Raw genomic sequence first — 24,305 nt, 5'->3', positions numbered from 1 at the left:
CCCTTGCCCGATAGCAGTTGTATAGCATGAGGGTTTTCAAACCAAATATTTAGCTAGATACCAAAAAAAAAAAAAATCAATATAAATAAATAAATTATCATACATTATCACAAATACTCCCTTCCCCTCATGTTAAGCTTTAAACCGATTCTTTCTAAGGCAGCATGTAAAGGTGCCAACAGCAAATTGAAAAGGGGGCACGTTGGGAAAACTGGAGAAATCATGCCATTTGCTCATGAAAGTGCTTCATTTTATCTGGAGAATTAGGTAAACTTAGTATCTTTATAAGTTGATATGACATTTTATCCCCATCATAATTTTTAAGTACAGTCCAAGAGTAAAAAAGGTGTCTTTTCTTTCCCTTTAGACAAACTTAAAGCCACAGAGGATCCCTTTCCTATCACTGAACTTACTGACCCAATGAAGATAGAGTCAAATTCATGATAACTTCTTAAGGGCAAAAATAAAGAGAAAGTTTAAGTGTTGCCACTGGAAGATGCTACAGATGTCACAGCAGTGGTTGGTCTAACACTGATCAGAGGAATCATATCTTCTTTCTGGAGAATGGAAAATTGCAGGAGTTAGCATAGCAAATCAACTAGGGAAACCCTGGTCCTACAGTGAGGAGATTCTTTATAAGAGCTACAAGGGCCAAGCTGCCATTCAATATCACAGTAGTATATAAAATACATATCAGGCTCCATGGGAAGAAATATTAACACAAGAAATAAGTTTCCTCATCAGTTTAAAAGTTTGATCAAATCCTTGTTTTAAACACATTGTCGTGTGAGATTCCATCTATAAACAGCCAAATTATTACCAGGTTCTTACGTCATGTGGAAGACGTGTCAGCCAAGGAGATGTTTAAATTACATCTTTGGTCCTAGGATCAACCAGGCAGTTAAATAATTTTGAAAAGTGCAAAACAGACATTCTTCTTGATTTAGCGATGCTCTACAAAGCACCTTTCACATGATCCACGAGCCCTACATAATAAATAGTCACACAGGTGAGAACCGAATTCACGTTTCCAACACAAATTGGAAGATGAGACTTGACGAAAGCTGCAAAGCCCTGTGTCAGCTTGTCAGGTCGTCGTTGGTCAGTCTTAGTGACTCTCGCTCCCTCTGCGGTTGCTGTCTCGGCCTTGAGCCTCTCACGGTTTGCTGGGCTCAGAGTCCAGGTCAGAGGAGGTGAAAGCCAAAAGCCGCTTGCTCAGCAGTGCGTTGTGTCGCTTCAGGTACACGATGATGTCTCCTTGCTTTTCGACGATCTCTTCCAGGCTTGAAGTAGTCCTGCGAAGAGTCAAGGTATTAGTGGGTTAGACGCATCACCAACACTCTTTGCCAGAGGTCCCTGAAAACTGCTGAAAGCACAGTGTGTATCTGCTACTTTTCCTTTGATGTTATAGCTAAGGCAATATTCAAACTGAGGCTCCTTCATTAGACTGGGTCTCACCACAACGAAAAGGCAGTAAACATGAAATCTAATGCTGACGGCAGATATGCATAGTCGTAATCTGCAAGCGTTAGAATGGTTTCTGATGGTTCTCTTTCTCTCATTTTTTACTCCCTTCCCAAAGCTTACCTGAATCCAGTCTCTGGCGTGACGTTGCTGGGGTAAGCGTAGACTTTTTCTTCCTCAAGTATATCAGGCTGTGGTTTGGCTTTATTAAATTTCCGAATTTTCACTAAAATAATAAAGTCATTATTGTCAGGGAATCTAATTATGAGAAATTTTCTATTTCCATTTATTCAAATAACATTCATTGGCTCTTCTTTTCAAATACGTTAATATGAAAAAAAATGCTTCATAAAGTGAACAAACAGGTTCGTTTCTCCACGTCAATGTCTGAAGTCTACTGTGTGTCAGGCCTTTAGTAAACACTGGGAACACAGCAATTATTGTTATTCTTGATAATGATAACAGGGATTTTTTTGTGCACCGAAAACAGAGAAGGCACAGGTGAACGGTTTTACATGTTTTTCATTCAGAACTACCTGCGTGGCTGGTCTTATTACTCTTATTTTCTACAATCGAATCAAGTGCAGCCCAGGGAAACTAGACAAGAGGCCAGGGCTGTAATCCAGGAAGCAGGACTCTAAGCCTTTCCTGTGGGCTCTGCCATACAAAACGAGCTACCAGGCTAGGGAGAAATACGGACGATAAGCCCACATTCCAAGCCGGTATGGAAAGGACCATCAATGGAAGCTTGCACAAGGGGCTAGGCCAGCCCTGTAAAGCAGCGCCTTACTCAGCAGGAGTGGGATGGGGGGTCGGGGAGAGGTTCAGAGAGAAAGAAGAAGATAGGGCTTGAGTCCAGCCTTAAGGGAAACAAGAATTCATCACTAAGACTGGAGTCGTGGAGGAGAGGGTATCTTAGATGAGGGGAAGCCTGAACTTAGAATCCTGAGGAGACAGAGTGTTGTGTATGTGTGTGTTCTAACGAAATACTTTTATTTAAAACTTACATTGAGACAATCGGTAGCTTTAACACAGAACAAAATAGCAACGGAAACATAAAACGAGCTATTTTACAATGTAAAGTCTCAAAGTGTCCTAAATTTTACATCTCCCCTGACTTAAAGAGACAGTCAAGATTATACTTTCAGAGTAGGGGCTTCCGGATACCGCTAGCTTGAAAAGCTTACTGAAATAATTATTTTACAAATAATTCAGTGAGCCCTACCACAGGGATCCTGATTTTATCCTGAGAGTAAATGGCAGTCATGGAAAGGATCTCACCATCGTCCCTGAAGGGCAGGGATGGTTAGGGGTCGGGTCTTGGAAAGCCTTTTATGCTGGACTAAGATTTCGGATTTCAGATTTTCTTCCTTAGGCCATTAGAAAACTCTGAACGGAGAAGTTGTTAACGATCAGAGTCGCCTATGAACACAATCGTGTTGGCAGGAGTAAAGAATATGAATTAGAGGACAATTTTACCGGCTGCCAGAAGGTCGATATTGAGTGGCCTATACTGATTTTTTTGCTTTTCAAATGAATGAAGAGCTAATCAAATTTAGTATCTCAGAACTGTTCAAGTTTTATTTTCCTAGTTTTCCCCAATATTGGCAGGCAAGCAAATTAGTATTTAATGAGAAGAGGTCATCTAAATTTCTAGAGATTAACTACTTACAATACAAATAAATTAGTCAAGATTAGATTAGAATCAGTGTATCAAAGAATCATGTCTTAAGCAGTTACTATCATATTTATCAAAACTAGCTATCTTTTAAAGTATAGAGAAGCAAGAAAAATGTATTTATCAGGGCACCAACCTAAAATTTTCTGTGATATCAAACAAAAGCAAAAGTTATCTTTGGAAGTAACTCCCTCAATCTCTCCCGTCAGAGCGCACAGTACATTTGAAGGAGTAATTTAAAAAGTAGGCTTACTGAGGATGTGGAGGGAAAAGTCATACTTGAACCTTCTAGAAAAATTTAGTATTTGCATAAACCCTACACTAAGTAAATGAATGATTACAATAATTTTAAATCTTCCCTATATAAATCATCGTTTTCACAAGCCTGAATTGCCAAGTCTCAGGTTTTCTTAAAGTAGGAAGCATGTTAGTTTGGAATTTAAAAGGACAGTTTTTAATAGTATATTTTATTTGGATAAAAATGTTTTAATTAGTGTAAATAAGGATGAAATATGCTTCTGAGTCTTTGACCGTAGGCCGAAATGATTCTTTGCAATTAGGAAAGGAAAATTCTTTTTGTTCGAGTTTAGGTGTCACGCAGCTAATAAAATGCTAACTGGAAAAAGTAGTTCTCACAATTCTTGACACATTTGCTTCCTTTCTCTTTTAAATAGTCTCGGGTTTGGTCTTTTTGTTTTTAACATTACCCGTCTTATTTATAGCATAATTAATTTTAAAGGCTTTAGCAAATCCTTTAAAAATAGTACATTAAATCCTCGAGAATTAAATCTTGGACTACATTTTAACAGTATCAATTTCCCTTTACGTACATGATGACACGTGACCCTGGGAATATTACTGCCACTTAATTTATGTCACAGAGTGTTCTATGGGTATTACAGGAAATACTTGACTGAAGTCTTGCACTCCTTGTAGTGACTAAAAGTTGTAGAAATGCTACAAAATAATATGCTGATTGAATTCTCAGACCCAAACTATAACCCCGTTTATAGCACTTGACAGACGTATGTTATAGAATGAAGCTGATCAATCAACAAGGTCAGTCAATGTTTGTTTCTCTCACGTGGATCACTTTACTGAAGTATTGAGCTACTGCCTACATACTGAAAAATTAACCTTACTTTAAAACTAGTCTTATACTTTTCTATTAAATTAAGTGGGTGGCAACATTTCTTTTATAAACCGAGGTACAAATGTAATCCTCTATCTAATTCTGCTAATTGTTAGCTGATAACTACAGAAAAATTTATTGAAAGTCAATTAAGAATGTGACACCTTTCACATCTACAAACTAGTCACTCCAGTTGTCTTCTAAATATTCTTCTCCAGGCCTCTTTCAAAATAGGTAAGACATTTTATTGTCACAAAATGACTGTTGCTCATTGCCACAAAGTTAGCTACAATGACGGACAGATTTTACCAAATGTCAACATTCCAGATGGAATGAAATCTAGATTTCTCCAGGGCCTGAATTTTCTTTCTGTCAAAATACCTTTTCATCTGTTTTTTCATGTTAACATATCTGAAGCTTACTTTAATTTTACCATTGAGAGTTCTGAAAGACAACAGACAAACCCTCAGACAGCTCTAAATTTAGAAAGAAGTGGGTTTTAAATTGTTTATCCTAAAGCAAGTTTGGGCTAAATTAAGTTTTGCATGCATTCTTTATTTACTAATTTTGTATTTTCTTATTTTAAATTTTAAATGCCAGCTTTACATTTCAGTTTCCTTTGAGGAATCAAAAGTTTGTGGGCCTTTTGAGTCTTCTGTTTTTGATTTACAATGAAAAGGCTTCACTTCGGTTGACAAAAATTTGTGGATGACACAGATTTAGAAACGTGACTCATCGGCATCTTCCTGTAGATGTGAAATGAAAGAAGTCTGGATGTGGTCAGCACTGAGAGAGGGAGGTGCTTAACAGGTTCTCGGCTACATGGAAAAACTTCCTTGTGGCAGAGATGATGGGCTAGGCTTCAGGTGGGTCTTTGTAAGGACGGCCTCGTTGCATTCCTCACCTGTGTAGATGAGCAGACACATCAGAGAGCAGATCAGTTCCAGGGCCAGGACGCCCAGAATGAGGTCAAGATACAACCTGCTGGGCTCGGGGAAGGAGTGCTGCATGCACAGGACCAGGAGAAGCACCGTGCTGCCTGAGAGAGAGGACCAGAGGCACGATGTTAGCCGGAGCCCAGCGCCGACGCCCACCAGGCCATGCGTGCACTTAAACTTCGCAGTGAAGGAAGTTTAAGGACAAAAACTAAAAACTGCTCACCTTTTGGGAAAAGAAAAACGCATCTAAGAGTTGATGGTGTCTCATAATGCAAACACATGAGAATCTGGACTCTTAAAAACTAAGGGATTCTCTTTTGGTTGTTTTATAGAATTAGTAACAATGACATTCCTTTGGGTTCTTTGTGCATTTTGCCAGTTCTTCAGGATCCACTGGCACCCGAGGACCCTAGTAGCCCATTCTGGTCACGCGGTGCGCCACGGGAGGCCCGCACTGCCCTGAGGGTGTCTGATGCTCCAGACTCCTGGAGGAAAACCTGGGACACACAGCTAACCTTGGACAGATGACCAAGTTCATCTGTCTTCCTGAATTCCTCATCTGCTGTTGTGAGAAGTGAGTTCATGTGGGAAAAATAATAAGCATTCAACAAATATGACTTACTTCACCCCCTTGCTCAGCAATATCCATTATTTTTGAAGACCACTTAAACCTCATTCTGCACTTTTGTTCTGAAGACGGTCAAAGAAAAAGTTAAGGGGCTAAAGCGATTCCTATAGTATTAGAATTTCCTAAACCTTACTTAATATATTTATCTAAGTCTGGTTATGAGAGGAAATGCCTATTTGATTGACCTTTTTGGTACAAACAGGATGACTGTGAGCCAAAGGGCCACGTTTAAACGGCCTACCAGAAGTCACTGCGCAAAGCTCTGTTCTAACGAGCCTGAACCCCTCGCGTCACACTCGAGCGACCAGTCACAATGTATTTAGCGCACTGACAGATTGCTTGATTTATAAGTTAGTTTTGTGAACTGGACAAACATAATTTACAACATCTAGAGAGAAAAAAACCTCTGCGCAGAAGTGGACACGACGCTTTTCAGAGGATTTTCGATATGCTGTGCATTTCCTACGAGACAGACAGCAGGCTGGTGGGTCACGGGGCATAATCGGGGACCCTCTGGACACGGAGCCTGCAGCTCGGTGGAAGAGGCCACTGGAAACGCCCCCACGGGGCCCGTGGATATTATGAAAGTGCCCGCCTGGAGGAAGCCCTGCCCAGCGCCACGTCTCAGTTCAGACGGAGATGAAGGCCACCTTGTCGCTGGGCTGCTGCAGCAGCAGGCGAATCGGTTTTGCTCCAGCCACACACACTCTCCGGCTCTTTCCACATCTCACAAATCTCAGCAAGCCCCTCCAGGTCAATGGCTTCCTTCCGCCTCCCCCAGGACCTGGCCCCGGCTAACCTCTCCGGCCTCTAACCTCTCGGCCTCGTTCTTCACCGCTCGCGCCCACCTGCTGTCAGAGTTCAATAAATAACTTCCGACATGACGACCATCCATGATAAGGTTTTTTTTTTCCTTTAATGGTTTTATAACCCTAGACATAAACCTAGATGTTTCTTGTTGGATTTCACTCGCCATTTAAAAAAAGATTTAAGAGTTGGCGGGATCCTAACTATTCATTCAAAATACTGGAAAGAAACAAGTCCTTGGGGTCAAAGGGAGGTAGCACAGTGATAAGGTGCATGAGCTCTGGGAGCCTGGAGGCCTGCTGCCTCTGATGAACTAACACCCTGCCTCGCTTTGACCCCAGACTCTGTAATACTTGTCGCACAACCCTGTTGTGAGAGGAAATGAACTAACAATGCCTGAGTAGGTACTGAATAAATGGTAGATCTCATCATTATAATAGAAATGGTTTTATGGAAACTGTCCCTATACTGGATATATGCCCCACGGCTCCTCCTCAAAGCAAGTCCCCATGCGGACTGAGAGTCTCAGGCCACACTACAGCAAGACCCAGCCGCTTTACTACCTGTTCCCAAGAGCACCTTTTCCCGAGCAATGTGGGGCCAGCGGAAGCTGAGAGTGTGTAGCACACAATTTCCCCAACCGAGGACCCTACAATTCTCACTGCAGCCTGCTTTTATAAGTAAGTATTCCTTCCAGAATTTACATTCTAGAGTAGTTCCCTCAAACTGCACTGTTGTGGGTTCCATGTTTTTTTTTGGTAGAGAATTTTTATAAGAGTTTACTTGAACTGAACTGATAACAGATGCCAGGAAGCAAGATCTTAAATGCTCTTCAAACTAACTTTGGCATGTCTTCAATCTCTGGGTTCAACCTTTCAGACCTCTGAGAGAAACACTGCTTGTCTGGGCCCATCTGATGGATTGAAAATGACTGCTTTTAAGTAAAGGGCCAAGTTTTCATTTCAATGGAAAAACAAACAACTAAATATGTAACTCGCTATGGAACAAAGAATATTTGAGAGTTCGAAATATATTTGGATCTAAGGAAGGGAAACAGATAAATCAGATAAATATTTTCAACTTATTTGTGAGAAAAAGAAAACCCCTTCTCCCATCTCCACCACATAAAATAAATTTATTTTCCTCTCTCTAGAGAATAACAAAAAGTATCAGGATGAAGCTAATCACATGTGATAAAAAAGATAGTTATAATTTTCTGAGTAGCTGGAAGTTCTGTATCGTCTATGATTTACTTTTTCTTCAAATAAGAAAAAAATATACTTAAAGAAAAATAGAAACAAGGTAAATACCTTCCCCAATCTCTTTGATTTTCTGGGTCTTTATGTGAGCAACATACAAGTGATGTCATCTGTGATTAAACTCAGGGTGCAATTGCTTGGAAATACTTTGATAGAGGTTCACATGTTTAACAAAAATTTGGAAGTCAGAGGAGAGGTAAAGATCAGACAATCTCTTGGTGGGCTTCAAAAATGCCATTGTTAGAGAATCGCTTAAGAAACTGATCATTTATTTTGCTCACAGAGTAAATAAGGTCTTTCAGTGGTTAAAAGTAGCTTTCTGCTTTTATCTTCATGGAGGTAGAAGAGGTGATAGTGACATCTTCTGGCCAAGATAAGAGTCCTAACACATCAACAGTCGAACGTATAAAACCAAGGAGTGGTAATTGTCGCCCCCTTCTGGGTGAGTAAAGATTAGCCATCTCTACAAAATGCTGCTTTCTCTGTTAAAGCAAGGCCCTTCAGCTTCCACTGAAAACGTCACTGAGCAGATGTACTCACAGTTTGCCCTTAAGGAAATGTATTAACAGAACACAGAAGAAAAATCAAAATTAAATTCTGTAGATCTGTTTTTCTGGGAGAAAAATACATTTCTAATCTAGTTTCAAAAATGTTTAAAGATTTATTCTGGACACAAATTGAAAAAGAGGGTCTTTAAAAATGATGGAAACTTAAGGCAATAATGCTTAAAGAAGTTCAGTTTCATGCCATTAAGCCTTTAAAATGTCTACAGCAATAAAGAAAAGCAAGCACTCATGCACTCTAAATCCTCTATGGACTCTCTGATCTTGCCTTCGTAATCTGCTTCTCGTTTTCGGTTTTAGATAATGTCTCTTCTTACATAACAGTGTCTCTCTTGCTGCAAGAACAGTACTAGTACTGAGCTTCATTTAAATAAAAGAATTCCCTCTTTCTTATCTTACAGGTATCAAATAGGAGCAGCATTTAAATCTTAAGATGAATAAGGAAAAGGGAATTTCTACGTTTCACACAGGAATACATGCACACCATGTTTATAATGAAGGGGAACAGAAATGCCACCCCAAAATATGACTTTTGGGTATAAGGATGATTTTAAGCTGACTATTTTTAAGAAACAGCAGGTACGGAAAAAGCTCTGAAAACTGAGAAGTTATCCATTTGCAAGAACGTCTTCCTCTCTGTACTAGGAAGAGGATAACTCTAAATCTCAAGAAACTCTTATTAATAAAGTAATAATTTAACCTTCTTAAATGTGCATAAGAACCTTTGACTTGTTTACTGTGTTTTTCCTGATGTCATCCCAACCCCACCCCTTAATTTCTTTCGTCTTTTAGCTGGAGATATTTAAGGTGATGACTTGGGCCATTGGAGTGTGGCTCAGTTTTCCTGGCTCTCTCCCATGCAGTCAGGATGCACACAAGTTATTAAGCTGCTGTTGATTTTTCTCCTGTTAATCTGTCTTATTACGGTGGGGTCTCAGGAAGGGTAGAGAGAAATGATGCTATAATAACAAACACAGATTTCAAAGGAAAATGAAGGTTATATATACAAGAAAAGTTTCAAGACATTTAGGTGATCCGAATTTTAGTGGCCACAACACATATTATCACTGTTACAAAAATAAGAATCTACATTAGGTCCTCACTTATCCTGAACAGGTTCTGTGACTAAGCAAAACGATGTATAAAGAAACCAATTTTACCATAGGCTAATTGATATACACAAGAGTTAAGTTTCTATGGCGTCCTATCGACATTTTACCAAAATGACACTGAATGAAACATTATTCAGGGACCTGCTGTATTCGATTATAAACTCAAACTTCACATTTTCTTTCTGCTGTCATTCTGCCACTCAATCAAGCCACGGGCAAGCTGAGCGAGCCAAATGGGCTTACCAGTGGAGTGTATCATTAGTCCAAGTCTTTTAAGATGCCTTGTCGATCGGTAGATCATGGTATAGCCTCGGTTTCTTACTTTGCTGTGGTGGTACTGAATGTAGCGTTCAAGAAGGAAATGCAGAATCCACAACACAACTTTTCCAAGGATTATGACCGTCTGGACTTTCAGCGGGCTGGTGTAGTTTCCTGGGCACATGTCCTCAGTTGGATTAGGATAAGAACAGAGCACACCTGTTAAAAATGCTAAAATAACAAACACAACCTGGTGGAAAGGAAAGGGGTAGTGTTAAAATTCATTATTTGGACTTTAGGAATAATAATCACCATTCTTAAACCTATGACTTTTGCTATTGACTTTTTATAAATGAGTTGAAAAACATGTTTTTACAAACTCTTTAAACAGAAATTTTGGAGAAAAATTTCCAGGTAACTTGGAAAACAAATAAAATCACGAATAGGAAAATAAAAATCACTTCAAATTCCATCTAACGGAGATGAGTACTTAATGTCAAACAGTTTTCCACCCACTTCTCTTTTATTGAAAAGAGTAAAAACGGTTTATTTAGTGCCTTAAAGGTAAAATCTTGGTTTCAAAAAGTTTATTTCTAGTTTCGGTGTCAAGACAACAAGAAAAACTATGCAATTAAATTGACAAAAATTTAAAAGATTGGTGCCAAAATGGAGGCAAACAGATATTCTCATAAATTGTTGACTGGTCGGAGAATTGCTGTTGAAAAATAATTTGGAAATATCTTGACCCAGAAATCCTACCTTAAGGACTCAGAAGTAAAAGCACCAGGCCCTAGTACACATGGATATGAATATTTACTGCAGGATTCTCTATATTTGCAAAACTTGAAAACTGCCCGAGTATATGTGTCTGTTCATAACAGAATGCTTGAATAAATTAAGGTACAGCCACACATATGACAGAATATCATTTAGCTATAAAAAAAATTAACTAAATCTCTGTGTATTAGTTTGGATAGATGGATATGACATGTTAAGATGAAAAGAAATAAGTTGCAGTGTAGTAGCTCAAAGTGTGGGTTCCCGACCAGCAGCACCAGCATCACCCAGGAAAGTGTCAGAAATGCAGACTCTCAGGCCTCATCCCAGACCAGCTGAACCAAAGTCTCTGGGGGTGTGGTCTAGCAATCTGAGGTTCAACACGCCTGCCCGGGAGTCTGATGCATGCCGAAGTATGAGAAACACTACTATCCAGTAATACATGCAGTATTATCCATTTTAAAAAAAAGAAATTGGATTCTACTACACTTAGGTCTACAATAAATTCTTTGAAGTAAAGACAGGAGTAAAACAGTATGCTCATTTTATTTTATTTTACTTTTTTAATGAATTAATTTTTTTATGGTGACATTGGTTAATGAAATCCAACAAGTTTCAGCTGCACACTTTAACAGTAAGACATATATATATATTTACACTGTATGTTCCCAGCCAACTTACATGTATCAACAGGAGAAGATCTGCTAAGATGACCGTAGGGAGCGGTTGGAATCTTGGTGTGAACTGAGCATGTAATGAATGATGTGGCAGAGGCTGGGGATCCAGAAGGGGGTCATCTTCAATACTTTGGGTGAGATCCAAGGAACCCTGGGGTGCAGAAAAAAGCATTAAGCTATAATCGCCATTTTCTGGGTTATGTTTCTAAGGCAAATCTACTAAACGTTAACACTTTAAACCATTACACAAGTTAGAGGCAAAAAAATACAAAAACAAAAAAACTCCTTAGCTAAAGCCAATTTTGTAAATATACCATAAGCTTCTAGATAACTATCATACACAAATTGGTGAAAAACAACAATTACTAAAACAGGTAGAGGATATCTTAATTTGTTTTCAAACAAGGTAATATATAATGAGACTAAAGCCAATAATTTTTTTCAAGCTCTAAAATTTAGATATTGATCTATCTAATATTATTGATGAAATAATTACATAAAGTTGCAGTTCTTAAACTATGTCTCTGTGTTCCAAAAATTTTTGGAAAGTTGGTGGAGGCTTTATTAAGAGGTCTTAAAACAAACTTTGAGTTATGATAGACACTTTTTAGAGGACTATTAGAAACAGATCACCCTGATACACCCTCGAGGAGACTAGTCTACAGATGCCCAATTCTCAACGAGAACCACCAGTTGCAATGTCACTGATATAGTCGGCAAAGGTTTACCTGCAACTTAAAAATGTAGCTAGTCCTATATAAAAGTACTGAAGGTATTGTCTTGATAGGCACAGTCCTTCCTAGTCTCTGGTGCATATAACAATCTCTCAATCTTAGACTCTTACTGAAAACTATTATACGTAAGGCACTGACTGTATTGAAGATAAAAGAATATAAGACACAGTCCAAAAGGAGATTCCATTTCCACTGGGGAGTTTAGGGATAAAGGCGTGCAGGACTAAACAAGACAGAATTTACAACAGAATATAGTGCACGGGTATATAATAGGGAAGAAATAAATTAGCAAATGAATAGCACGAATGAGGCACCAGATTTAAGTTAGCTAGTTGTACTCGAATGAGAGGAAAATGAAGACAATGCAAGAAAGGAAAGCCTGGGAACAGGATTCAAAGACAGGAGTAAGGGCTCTTTATTTGGGAAGGGGGAGAAGATGCGACAGGTGGTATGACAAGTGGTGCGAGAGGGCTGTTGGGCACTAGGATTATAAAGATAACGCAGTAATCCGGGACATGAGCCAGATCTGGGGTGGGCTGCTTGATTCTCAGTCTGAGGCACTTAACGCTGCTCTGCAATGTTTGTATTCAATACCTACACGGCCTCCTGTTTAGTTTGCCACAACTCATGGTACGGCTCTAATTAATTCTGCTCTCTTTAAGGCTCCTCTGTCTCTAGTTCTTTCTCGGTCAGCAGATGTCCTAGGCTTCACAGCTCTTCCCTTAATTAATATCCGTGTAGCCTTCCAGGCAGAGGTGGGGCAATTCCCATTAGGCAGCCTTGCTGGGCACCCACGCCTCTGGAGCATGCCACCCCTCCAAGTCTTCCAAAGCATTTGGTGCTCACCTCCTCTGTCATACTATCCTGTGATGGTCTTCTCACTCACCTTCCCCAGTTGACCTCATGAGTCCCATTGTATCCCTACTTCCTATGTCTTTATAATCCTAGCGCCCAACAGTGACTCATGGTTGGCACTCAGGGAATACATTTGTGATGAACGAACGTTCTGAACTGTCCTCGCAGTGTTCCCTAACTCGGTTATGGTATGGTATCATCATAACCAGAAGCGATCATCAAGAGCCGTGGGGACAATCAACTCTGACCAGAGGCAGTACAAGCTGTGGTTAAGGGTAGGTTCCTAAGACAAACTGCCTGGGTTCAAATATGAGTCCTACTTAGTACTAGCTGTGGGCAGGCTACCTCATCTCTCTCTGTCTGTTTCCTGATCTTAAGAAGGAGAATAACAGAAGTTGCTTCATAGCTTTGTTGGGAAGATGAGATGAGTTACTACACAGAAAAGTGCTTAGAACACTGCTTGGCACGGGGTAAGCAATCAATAAGTATTAACCACAATTCTCTCTAATTCTTGCTTTTCCTTTGCTTCTCATATAATATTCATGACCATTATAACTCCCAAATCTGTTCTTTCCTCTCTATTCTATCTCAGTCCAGGCCCCCATTGTTTTTTGTGGCCTGTTGGTACCTTCCAATCTCTAGACTGTAGCAACCTCTCTTAGTGCTGTCCAAGTTCTTCCAAGATGAACATTCATGTTCCTCTCCCCTAAACCGTGGGTACCTCCCCATTACCCTCAGGATAAGACCTAAATTCTCAGTCCGGCTATCTGATTTACAATCCATTTCCGAGCTACTTTTCAGGATTTGCCTCTCCCATCTCCCTCTCTCCCTCTGCTGCTGACCACTCGTCGTTCTCATCTAACCTTTCAATCTCTGTGCATCTAGGTACTCCTCCCCACTTGTCAACTACTTGCTGAAGCAAAAATAATGCTTTCTCTGATGCCTCAATGCTGTTCCTACCGCCTTTCTCATCTGACCTTGTTGTTTTCATCCCTACTTGGGTCTCTTTCAGATCCTCCATGTGTCTTTTTAACCTTTTGAACATATAGAAAAAATTATAATAACTTTTTAATGTCTTTATTTGGTATTACTAGCATGTCGTTTCTGAATTAGTTTTAAACCGACTCATACATATCTCTATCATAACTTACAATACTAAGCATAAGACATCAAAGCCACTGGAATAAGGTGTGCTTCACAAGGACAGGACTCTCTTATATTATGTTCTTTCTATCTTTAGCACCTGATATACAGCACCTGATTGCACGTGGATTAAATGAAAGACTGCCCAACTTCTTAAACAGTTGGGACCTGGGGATTTAAATGAAGCTAGCATTGAGACCTTAACCATAGACAGTAATCTATAGCAAGTCCTCACTTACATTAATCTCCAATTGTTTGGTCACAGGACTAAAGAGGGCTGCGCCAATCCAGCTCTGTGAGCAGAGAAGCGAAGGGAGACCATGGCTGAGGCAGATTCATTCCAGGGCAGCCTCTGAGGGGACCTGAGCTGCCCTTCTTTGCATCTTTTCAGAGGCTGAGGTGTTCATCGACCCTATAGCCTTTTAAATAAATCCCCTTCTTAACCCTTCCCCCATTTAGAAAAAAAAGTGCATCTTGCTGCTAGCGTGCTGTTAAATTCGCCAGAGCTGGTTTCACTGCTTGTCAACAATGACCCTAACTAAAAAGCCTTTGCCTCTTTTTAACTCATTTAAGTGTCTGGGCCTATGACATGGGAGATAACTTTTAGCTTTTTACTGAATGGTAGAAATCACATCCACCAAATACTCATGCAGGTAACCTGTTCATATGGAAAGTGATTGAGCCACGTAATTGTTGGTGAGACATTAACTTACAATTGTTTGGTGAAACAGATTCCTAGGATTGTACTCATCCTAAAGCTAAAAGCTGTAGATCCAAGAACACTAGGGTAGCTTCCTGCCAACAAAGAAGCTCTTACTGCACACGGTTCTCTTTCATTTTACTCTCAGGTATTCATTTTTTCCATACATTGTCAGTCCATGACTCCCACCCTTAAAAATTTAGAAACAATTATTCTTTAATTATATGTGAGTCTCAAATCTATTTCTAGGTCTTACAGTTAGTTTTTCTTTTTCTCCACTGGGGGAAAAAAAGGTGGGGGGGGGATTTTTTATTTTATTATTAGAAATTGTTTAGCCTTTCTTTAGTCAAGATAATTTAACTATAATCACTATTTACACAAGAATCTAAGGTCCTGTAGGGTTGGGACTGTGTTTCATGTGCCTTGCCTGATGTGCCTTATTCAGTGATAGGATCACAGTAAGATTTCTATTAATTTAGAAACCCAAATTAGCGTTTAATGTAGCTGTCAACTTTTCATTTCTCAAGGGCCAGAACATTTTTTGTGTCAATGGGGCAACCAGTTAATTCTGGGACAAATATATTTGCCCTAAAAAATGTTTTAATAAACTTAGGCAGAGATTTTTGCCATTATGCTATCACTCTGTACTACATACACTATAAACGAGGTCACGATTGATTGATCGATTGATTTTTTTTTCGTAATCCGGTTTGAATCCACCTAAGAAAGGAACTTTAAAAATCTTTGTATTCCTACCATGTCTAGATTCAAAAACATCACGACATTGTTTTTCTCTAACGTGGGTTTCCGGGCGATGATTGCAACAGGTCTCTCTGCCCGCGGGTCGCCAGTGGCCGGTCTGCGTGTTGCAGCCGCTCCAGGTCTACAGCCCTCTGCGGCCGAGGCAGGGGCCCCTCCTGAGCCCCAGGGGCGATGGAGCCGCCGGGGACCCCGCGACGCGCCGGGAGCCAGGGCTGTCAGGCCAGGCGCGCGTCACGTGACGCTCTCAGTTCCGGGATCAAAGATGCGCACAGCACGTGGGCCGGGCGCCTGCCGGGGCCCCCCGCACCCGTGCGGCCACCGGCCGGCACCCACCCCGGCCTCCGCCCGGGAAAACGAGCCTGGCGCCGGGCGAGCACTGCGCACCCCGACCTGCCCCGGCGCCTCCCGCCGCGGCCGCACGGATTTGGGGTGGCTTCCTCCCGCAGTCTCCGCCCAGCGCGCCCGGCACAGGAAGAAGGGGATCCCGGGCCGGCCGCCCGCCGCTTTCGTGCACTCACATCCTCCAGCTTGCCCCGCGCCGCCATTTCCCGCCGCTCGAGGCCGAAGCCCGGGCCAGCCCGGCCTCTCCACCGGTTCCCCGGCGCCGTGGGCCCAGGGAGGTCGCCACCTCCAGGGACCTGGCTGCCCCGACTCCTGCGCCCGCCCGGCCTCTGGCCGTGCCCGGGCCCCGCCCCCTCACTCCCGATTGGCCGAGGCCGTGCGAGGGGCGTGTCCCGCCCTGAAGTCTGGACCTGTGGGCCGCAGCCGCGGCTGGGACCGCCTCAATTCCTAGGATGCCGCTGGGTCCGCTATAAGCCAGAGACCTGGGCATGAAAGGATGCGTTCCAAGTCCAAGAATTTAACTATTTTCGGCCACCACTTGCTTCCACCACTTAAAACGTCAGCTTTTTAGGTCTTCCTCAGTTTTTGTTTTGCAGGCACAGTTCCATGCATAAGCAGAACCAGCGGTAGAATTTTAGGGTTCCCATTTTTTAGCTCGAAACTCCACCAGCAAAGGGACACGAATGGAATAAAGATTCTAATTTCCATAACATATTCACAGATTTCACCAATGGGCTTCAATAAAGAAATCACATTAAAAGCCGTGGTCTCGCACGCTTTGCTGAACAGTCCCTAATCTGTCTCTGATTCAGTTCTGAATAAGTAGGTTTCTCTGACTCTTTGAGGAGACACTGTCCTGAGTCTGAGTCTTTGCCTCTATTACAAGAGTAAAAGGGTTTTATCCTTTTTCAACTTGAACTTCGTACTTCTTTTATAAGTACTCTCAGTTGACGGATTATTTAGTGAACGATGTTGGGAGAACCAGCTAGCCTTTGGAAGAAAATTAAGCTGTGTCGCTCCCGCATTCCTTAAGCCAAAATAAATTCCTAATAGTTCAAAGATTTAAACATGAAAATAAATCAACAAAAGTTCTTGAAAAAAATTAACATAGTCTTGCAGTAAAGACTTTCCATGCATGCCCCCAAACCCAGAATCACTAAAGGCTTCATTAAATTACTTTTTTGATCCTAAAAATACTGCTTGTGCCTCTGATAAAACAAAAAATTTTTTTCTCATCCATTGTTTAAGACAAAGAGGTATCAGCTATGTATGAAAATCCTCCATAACTCGACTGCACCTTGAGATAACCCCTGTTAACAAAGGTAACCACCATTAACAATAAGCACTGATACACTTCATCAGACTTTTTCTTATAGTTCTTAATACATCTGACTACATAAAAAGTTTGAAAGTTTTTCTCGTATACCTCTTTTACCACACAAAAGAATTTCAAACTTCTGCATGGGGAAAAAGATAACTTGAAGTTATAATTTAAATGCAAAATAACTGGAAGCAACCTAACTATCCATTATTTGTGTAATAGTTGAATAAATGATGTTATCCATATTTAGGTCTTATCCAACAGTTCAAAAAAAATTAGGTAGATCTATATATGTTGGGGGGGGAGGAAGCTCTAAAATATAGTTTGTCATAAAAGCAGGTTGCAAAATAATAGTCATGCTATAATTTTATTCATGAAAGAGGACACAATGCAGAAAACAAATATTTGATATGCAAATAAATGCTATGAAAGTATACAGAACTAGGGAAATTAGGCAAGAAAAAGATATTAAAGGCATTCAAACTGGAAAGAAAGAAGTAAAACTATATCACAGAAGACATGGTGCTATAACTAGAAAACCTTAAAGACACCGCAATAACAGTGTTAGTGCTAATAAACAAATTAGCTAATAACGAGTTTGGTAATTTCTCACAAAACTAAACAGAATTACCATAAGACCCCGCAATTTCAGTCCTAGGTATATAGCCACAGTAATGGAAAGCAGGCACTTTAATTGCCACTGTCCATTACACTATTTTTCACAATAGCCAAAATGTGGAAAGGTGGAAAGGTGAAAAACAACCCAAGTGTCCATGGATAAACAAATGCGACATATCCGTACAATGGAATTTTATCCAGCCACGAAAAGGAACAAAGTTCTGATACTTGCTACAATATGGATGAACCTTGCAAATACTGTGCTAAATGAAATAAGTCAGATACAAAAGGATGAATATTATATGATTCCACTTACATGAAATATGTAGAAGAGGCAAATTCATAGAGACGAAGTAGATTAAAGATTACAAGGGCCTAGGGAAAAGAGTGAACGAGGAATTACTGTTTAATGAGCAAATGTTTTGCTTAAGGTGATGAAAATTTGGGGAAATAAATAGTGATGATTGCTGCATAATATTATAAATGTAATTAATGCCGTTGAATTACACACTTAAAAATGGTTAACATGGCAAATACATTATAAATATTTTACTACAATAGAAACAGTTTTTTAAAAGTCTGGAATAAAAAAAATTGAATACATACAAAACTACTCACCATGTAATTATGAATTATAACATAATCCTAACTCTCACATGATAAAGAGCTAATTTCTTAATTATGCAAAGTGTACTTCCAATCAACCCTAAACAAACGAACAAACAAAAGGCAAATGATAAAAACAAGTAGTTCACAGAAATAGAAAGGCCAGCAGCACAGGGAAGTATGTCCAACTTCATCCACGATTTTAAAAACTCAGATTAGAACAAAGCATGCCATTTTACTTATCAAATCGATGAAGATTAAAATATTGGTGCAAGTGTGGGAAACATTCGCTCACTGTTAGAAAGAGGGTGAATTACTGCGGCATTTCAAGAACAGTCTGGCCAAATTTTTCAAACCTACCAAATCTACATTTATCCAAGTTTTGAATACTTATCCTTTGACTTTAGGAATTTTTCCTGCAGTTGTACTAAAACAAGTGAGAAAGATATTTGTCGATGGACATTTGTTGAAATAGCATTTCTCAAATTTCCTCTTTATTAAAAACAGTAATAATCTAAATATCCATCAATAAGAGACTAGTTAGATTAAATACTGTGCCAATGAAAGTTACCATTAAAAAGACTAAAGGAAGATTGATATGCATTGATCTATATGTACTACAGAATGATAGCTAAGTAAAAACATTTCAATTTGCATTTATATATATATATGTTTCCATTTGTGGGAAAATATCTATTACAATTATTAAAATTTTCTGTAATAATATACCAGAATCATTCATGGTTACACCTGCTGAGTAGGACTGAGGATGTAGAAGAATGTTTTCTTTTCAGTTAAAATTTTTCCACACTCTGAAATTTTTACTATGTATGATTTTTTTAAACTTAATTTTTAAATTTTCAATTAAACAGGTCATTCATGACTGTACAATGAATAGTGGTGTGTGTATTGTCAGTGATTTCTGTACACTACTTTTATAGCATAAATTTGCATGTTAAATATTTGGTTTTTCTATTACACATACATTTTTCATGAATACAATAACATCATAACTATTTTTCTATATCACAGAGCTCTTTTCCCCCTCCTCTTTAATATAGAGCTGTTTTTTTGATAATGTCCATAAATCCACTTCATTTTTTAAGTTGTCGAATAATATTCTAATTATGGATACCATAGTTCATTTAACCAGTCCTCAAAGAATTGATAATTAGCTTGCTGTCAGTTATTTAATATTTCAAATAATGCTATAAATGAACTTTCTTCTACTTGTTTCTTTCTGTACACCTGTGCCTCTTGGTGCATATGTGGAGTTATTTTTCTAGAACGGGTATGCTATTTTTACAATTAAAAATAGTTTGGAAAAGAATTATGCTTCAGAAAGTTACCAGAATATTTTCTTTTAGACATACATATACAACAATAGAAACAGAATACGTATTTAAAAGATAAAAGTGTGTCTCTGTGTGTCATTGGAAAGCAGCCAAGAGAAATAAAATGGGGAGAGGGGGAATGACTTAAAAATCCACCTCATAATCTGTATGTCTGAAATATACTTGGTTTTTGAGTTACATATATTGACTCAAAGCTGGGAATTGTAACTGAAGAAAAAAAAAGAAAAAAAAAAAGAAATAAGGAAAACAAACAACAGAAATGTGGGGAGGAATCCCCCAGGACCACAGACATGGGAGAGTCTGAGGGTAAAGGTTTCTCCAGCACTAAGCAGTGCAGTGACTCAAGGAGAAAGATCCACCTTGTTCATGGAAAAATAACGCCTGTCCACTCCTTAACACGCTCGCAAGGGTGACTCTTCTTTCTCTAACACGGCCTTACTTCTGCCATTTGAAAGTAACAACCCTGAATTTTTTTTAAAAGTTTTTTTTCTCATATTTTTCATGTTCTAAATTGACCTTTATTCTTTAATGAGTGAGAAATTAACAAAGGGCAAGCCAGGTATTCAAAGTTTAGAAACTTAAAAAAAGACGGAAGTCTTTCTTATGTATTTAGATCCTAGTTCACATCATTCTTTCTGTCTGACTCTCAATAATAATGATTTCTCATCGTCATTAAGTTTACCACAGTTATGCCTTGTTCCCCACACTGAACTTCGGACCCTCTGAGGTGTAACTCATCACACAGTCCAGAACTGAACATGCAACAGAGAATGGTTGAATCGAACTCAGTCTAAGAGAAATGAGGGGAAAAGTATAAGAATAAGATACTAATGGAAGCTGAGGAGTGGGATAAGTAGAGCGGGGAGGATAGGGGAAGGGGGAGAGATGAGAGGAATGGGAAAAGAACGGAAAAGACCACTTGTACAAGTTGAGGAGAGGGGTATGAAAAAAAAAAAAAACAGTGAAAAGAGGCCTGAGAGGCACTGAGCTGGGGAGCCGCCCATGCTCTTTATTAATTTGATCAAAATATGGATAATAAGATGCATATGAAACGCCAAAAGGGCTGGTGGGGAGGACAGGGTAAGGTGCCCGAGGCAGTGTGGGGCGGGTGGGGGGGACCAAACACAAACTTTACATCCTGACTGTGAGTGGCAGGATGATGCCAGGCAGTGAGCAGATGGCTACAAGAGTGACAGGGCCCTCAGCTGGGGCCTCAGCACACGGCCAGGCCACCAACAGCAGTGGCTGTCTCATTGGGGCAGATTTCTTATTTGGGTGGGTTTACTGTGAATCTTGCCAGTAGACTTACAGCTTTACGCCCGGAAGGTCCTTGGGTCTGTGGACGATTGATTCATTCCCTGTCCCAAGTATTAGCTTTAAACAATCTCAGAATCTCTAAATTGCCTGGGGAAGTGGGAGGGAAGACAGGGACAGCTACTTCTCAGGTCGCTGCTTTAACGGTGTGCCTCCGGCCTGAGAAAACAAGCAAAGGGCTGTGCCTCAAATGTTAGGGTCTGAATAAAAGAGTCTTTTTCAGGACGTCTACGAGACATACTTCCTTTGATCTCAAGTTATAGGACATACATGATCTCTGCCTTTCGTTCCCCACATGCTTAGAAACCATCTCATTGTTTTAAGGAGTCCTTTTATTTGGAACACATTTTCCCGTGTCAGCCAATGTGGTGTAGAAGAAAGTGCATTAACAGACATAAACTCATCTCGAATTCCAGTTGTATAACTTACCTCTCACTTGAGCCTCACTTTTCTTAGCTATAGCATGGACAAAATGATACTTATCTCCTAAAGTGACAGTGAAGGTTAAATCACATGTTGAATCCCTGCAGGGGACTTGGTACAAAGGAGGAACTCATGAAATTTTAGCTTCCTTCCTGCCTCTCCCCACCCCTACTTCTCTAGAACGTAGCGGGCTGGAGGGGAGGGGCCAGGTACACACAGTTCTCTCTGTAGGCATCCGGCACAGCACTGTGTGTAATTAAGTACTTAATAAATGCTTTTTGATTAAGTTCAGCATCATCACAGCAGGAGAAAAGCGCTTTGTTCAATCACCCTGATTAGATGTTTTTTCTTGGCAGAAGTTCAGATGGCACTGATGTTAAATTCAAAGTGTTATTTTGGCGAATCACGTAATGGTACTTCAGTTCATTTCTCCCCGAGAAGGAATGATAATTCCCACACCTGTCTCACGGCTTTGCTTCTTGTATCCCTTTGGGCAGTCAGATGTCTTAGAGTTTAAAGGCCTGCCTGCCTTTTAGTCAATAACATAGCCAACTGACAGAGAGGCAAAAAGTTTGAGAAGCTGGAGGCTAATCAGAGAGACCGATAAAGTGGTTTGTCACTTGTTACAGTCACCTAGTCCTTTAAGAAAGAGCGAGGGTCAGATAGGGGGTGAGGCTTTCAGAAGAAACGCAACTGTTAGCTGGGATCTCTGTCTTTCTCCTTTCACTGAGTTCTACAAAATCCCACTCACCAAGTGTTTGTGGATTCTGTAGAATTTTCTGAGATTTTAGGGAAAGTGTAAGGCTTTCTGCTGTCCTACCGGCTCCGCCCTTTTTCTCTGCTCTGCTTTTCCCTCCTTCTCTGGAGCGCCCCCCCCCCCCACCAAAAAAAGGAAAAAATTTCTTTTTGTTTCATGCATATCCATTCGGCTTATATCTTTTGTTGCCTGAGCAGATCCTCAAGGCCCTACCCTTCTCTCCAAGTGCCTTATCACAGTATTTCCTCAAACAAACAAACAAACAAACAAACAAACTCTGAACAGTCCCTAGGAAAAATTCTGTGGTATGAAATCTCTACCTCACCAACCTGTCTTCCTCCTGCTCCCCTCCACGCCACATCCCCTACACCACACTGGTGGCCGTTCCCTAAGAGCAAGCAGTGAGGTCTGGGCGGGATGCGATGCTTTTCGGACTACAAGTTATCTAGAACCTTTAAAGAACTGACTCTTTTTATAATAGTTAAACAATTTGGTTGTGAGTCCCAAACCACACTTGCATTTGGAGTTGTAGTTCTCATCCAGCCCGCTGAGTAGTGCTGTTCCTCTATTAGTAAGATGAAGGCAGTGGACTCAGAAAAGTAATGGGACAAATATTTAGTGTCTGTGGCTAAGAGCTTATAAATATTTGTTTCCTTTTAGTGATACGTAGAAATAAGTCGAGTGGGCTGTTATTTGAATAGCACTTAGTATGCATCAGGCATTGTGCTGAGAGGTCGACATACCTGAATATCTAAAGACAGATTTTAAAGTGTGAGACTTTAACTAATGTGTCTCAACTATCTTCTTCTTCTTTCTTCTTCTTCTTCTGCTTCTTCTGCTTCTTCTTCTTCTGCTTCTTCTTCTTCTGCTTCTTCTTCTTCTTCTGCTTCTTCTTCATCATCATCATCATCATCATCATCATCATCATCATCATCTAATTAAGTACTCCATTAAGCTGTCGCTGTATACCTGGATGCTCTCTCTTCTTTTGTGTAGGTGACAGGAGCGTGAAGCCAGATAACATAACCAAAATTCTTTAACTGTGAGTTTGAGAAGAGACATTCTGAGTCCTTTTTCCCCCCTTTTCACAAGAAGGAGAGCAGAAAAAGAGATCGATAGTTATTAAGCGCTCACTATATATTAGATATTAAGTTGCTGTCTTGTAAAATTATTTCATTAAATCTTATAACCTTATATTATGATTACTTTATGGAAAAGGAAAACAAGGCTCGGATAAGCCAGATGACTTGACCAAAGTCACACAGCTGCACCAAGGTATAAATTCAAGACATCGAAGTCATGGTTTTCACCACACACATATCAACAACAACAAAGGGAAATGGGAAAGTTTCTGATGGGAGACGGTGTTTTCGGTTTCCCCAAATCATTTTAAAATTGCAAGATTAGGAAACTTAAATAAGGTTTCTGTGTTGCCCAGACATCAATGTTGCCCATTTGTTCTTTCTGTAAAAAACTATTTTCTTCGATATTGCTTTTATAGAACTCTTAGATAATGGAAGATTTTAAACGAAATGTGAAGCAATGTAAACCTGTTTCATTGCAGATTTTGAGTTCATTCTTCTAATCTTCCGGCAGATGTTATATTCAAATGGACTCTGTAAATTTTAGGAAGGTTCATTTTTTTTTTTTTTTTTTTTTTTTTTTGCTCCAGGGAGAGATTAAATGATCTTTACATGCTAACACAGCCGCATAATAAAGATAGAGGAATCATTTTGATTGGTTCTTTGCTTTAGATTGTCTTCAGCCTATCAAGAGATGGTTCAAGAGGGAATAAAAGTTGTTTCCTAGCAGGAAAATCTGACTGATTACTAGAATATTTCTTTCTCTCCTACTATTTTCATGGGTCATGTGGTCAGCACAAAAGAATTACTGTGGATATTTGATGATGCCTGCTGTAGACATCGATTTTGGTATTTCAGGAACATACCCCCATTGACTCAATAACAGTGATAAAATCAATCAGCAGCAAAGTCGATTGAAATATAGGTTTTCAAATGTTCTCTTTGCTTCAGAAGTTTCTGTGATGCATTTTCTCGACTAAACTTCAGAAACCGTAAGGTG

General features: G+C 39.9%; 1 protein-coding gene across 2 annotated transcripts; it reads right to left on the bottom strand.

Annotated features, from left to right (window-relative positions):
- Nucleotides 1-616: 616 nt before the first annotated feature.
- Nucleotides 617-16,172, bottom strand: TMEM192 (transmembrane protein 192). Of its 2 annotated transcripts, XM_016154585.2 has the most exons (6): nucleotides 16,006-16,172; nucleotides 11,298-11,444; nucleotides 9,825-10,089; nucleotides 5,179-5,313; nucleotides 1,588-1,690; nucleotides 617-1,295 (listed from the first exon to the last, which is right to left on the bottom strand). In XM_016154585.2, exons 1-6 carry the CDS (start codon nucleotides 16,030-16,032, stop codon nucleotides 1,157-1,159), a joined length of 816 nt encoding a protein of 271 aa, XP_016010071.1. In that variant the 5' UTR covers nucleotides 16,033-16,172; the 3' UTR covers nucleotides 617-1,156. The 2 variants fall into 2 exon arrangements, with proteins under 2 accessions (XP_016010071.1, XP_016010072.1); XM_016154586.2 differs by lacking the exon at nucleotides 5,179-5,313 and having other exon boundaries at nucleotides 729-1,295.
- Nucleotides 16,173-24,305: the final 8,133 nt, after the last annotated feature.

Source organism: Rousettus aegyptiacus, unplaced genomic scaffold (assembly GCF_014176215.1).
Source record: "Rousettus aegyptiacus isolate mRouAeg1 unplaced genomic scaffold, mRouAeg1.p scaffold_m13_p_16, whole genome shotgun sequence".
Classification (NCBI taxonomy): Eukaryota; Metazoa; Chordata; class Mammalia; order Chiroptera; family Pteropodidae; genus Rousettus; species Rousettus aegyptiacus.
Note: the sequence above shows the minus strand (reverse complement) of the source record. Positions and strands in the feature narration are given on the sequence as shown.

Coding starts and splice junctions, on each gene's coding strand:
- TMEM192 (XM_016154585.2), bottom strand. CDS start 16,032: ATGGCGGCGCGGGGCAAGCTGGAGGAT. Junction 10,090..11,297: donor ATCTTCTCCTGTTGATACAT/GTAAGTTGGCTG, acceptor CCTTTCCACCAG/GTTGTGTTTGTTATTTTAGC. Junction 1,296..1,587: donor ACGCCAGAGACTGGATTCAG/GTAAGCTTTGGG, acceptor GACTCTTCGCAG/GACTACTTCAAGCCTGGAAG.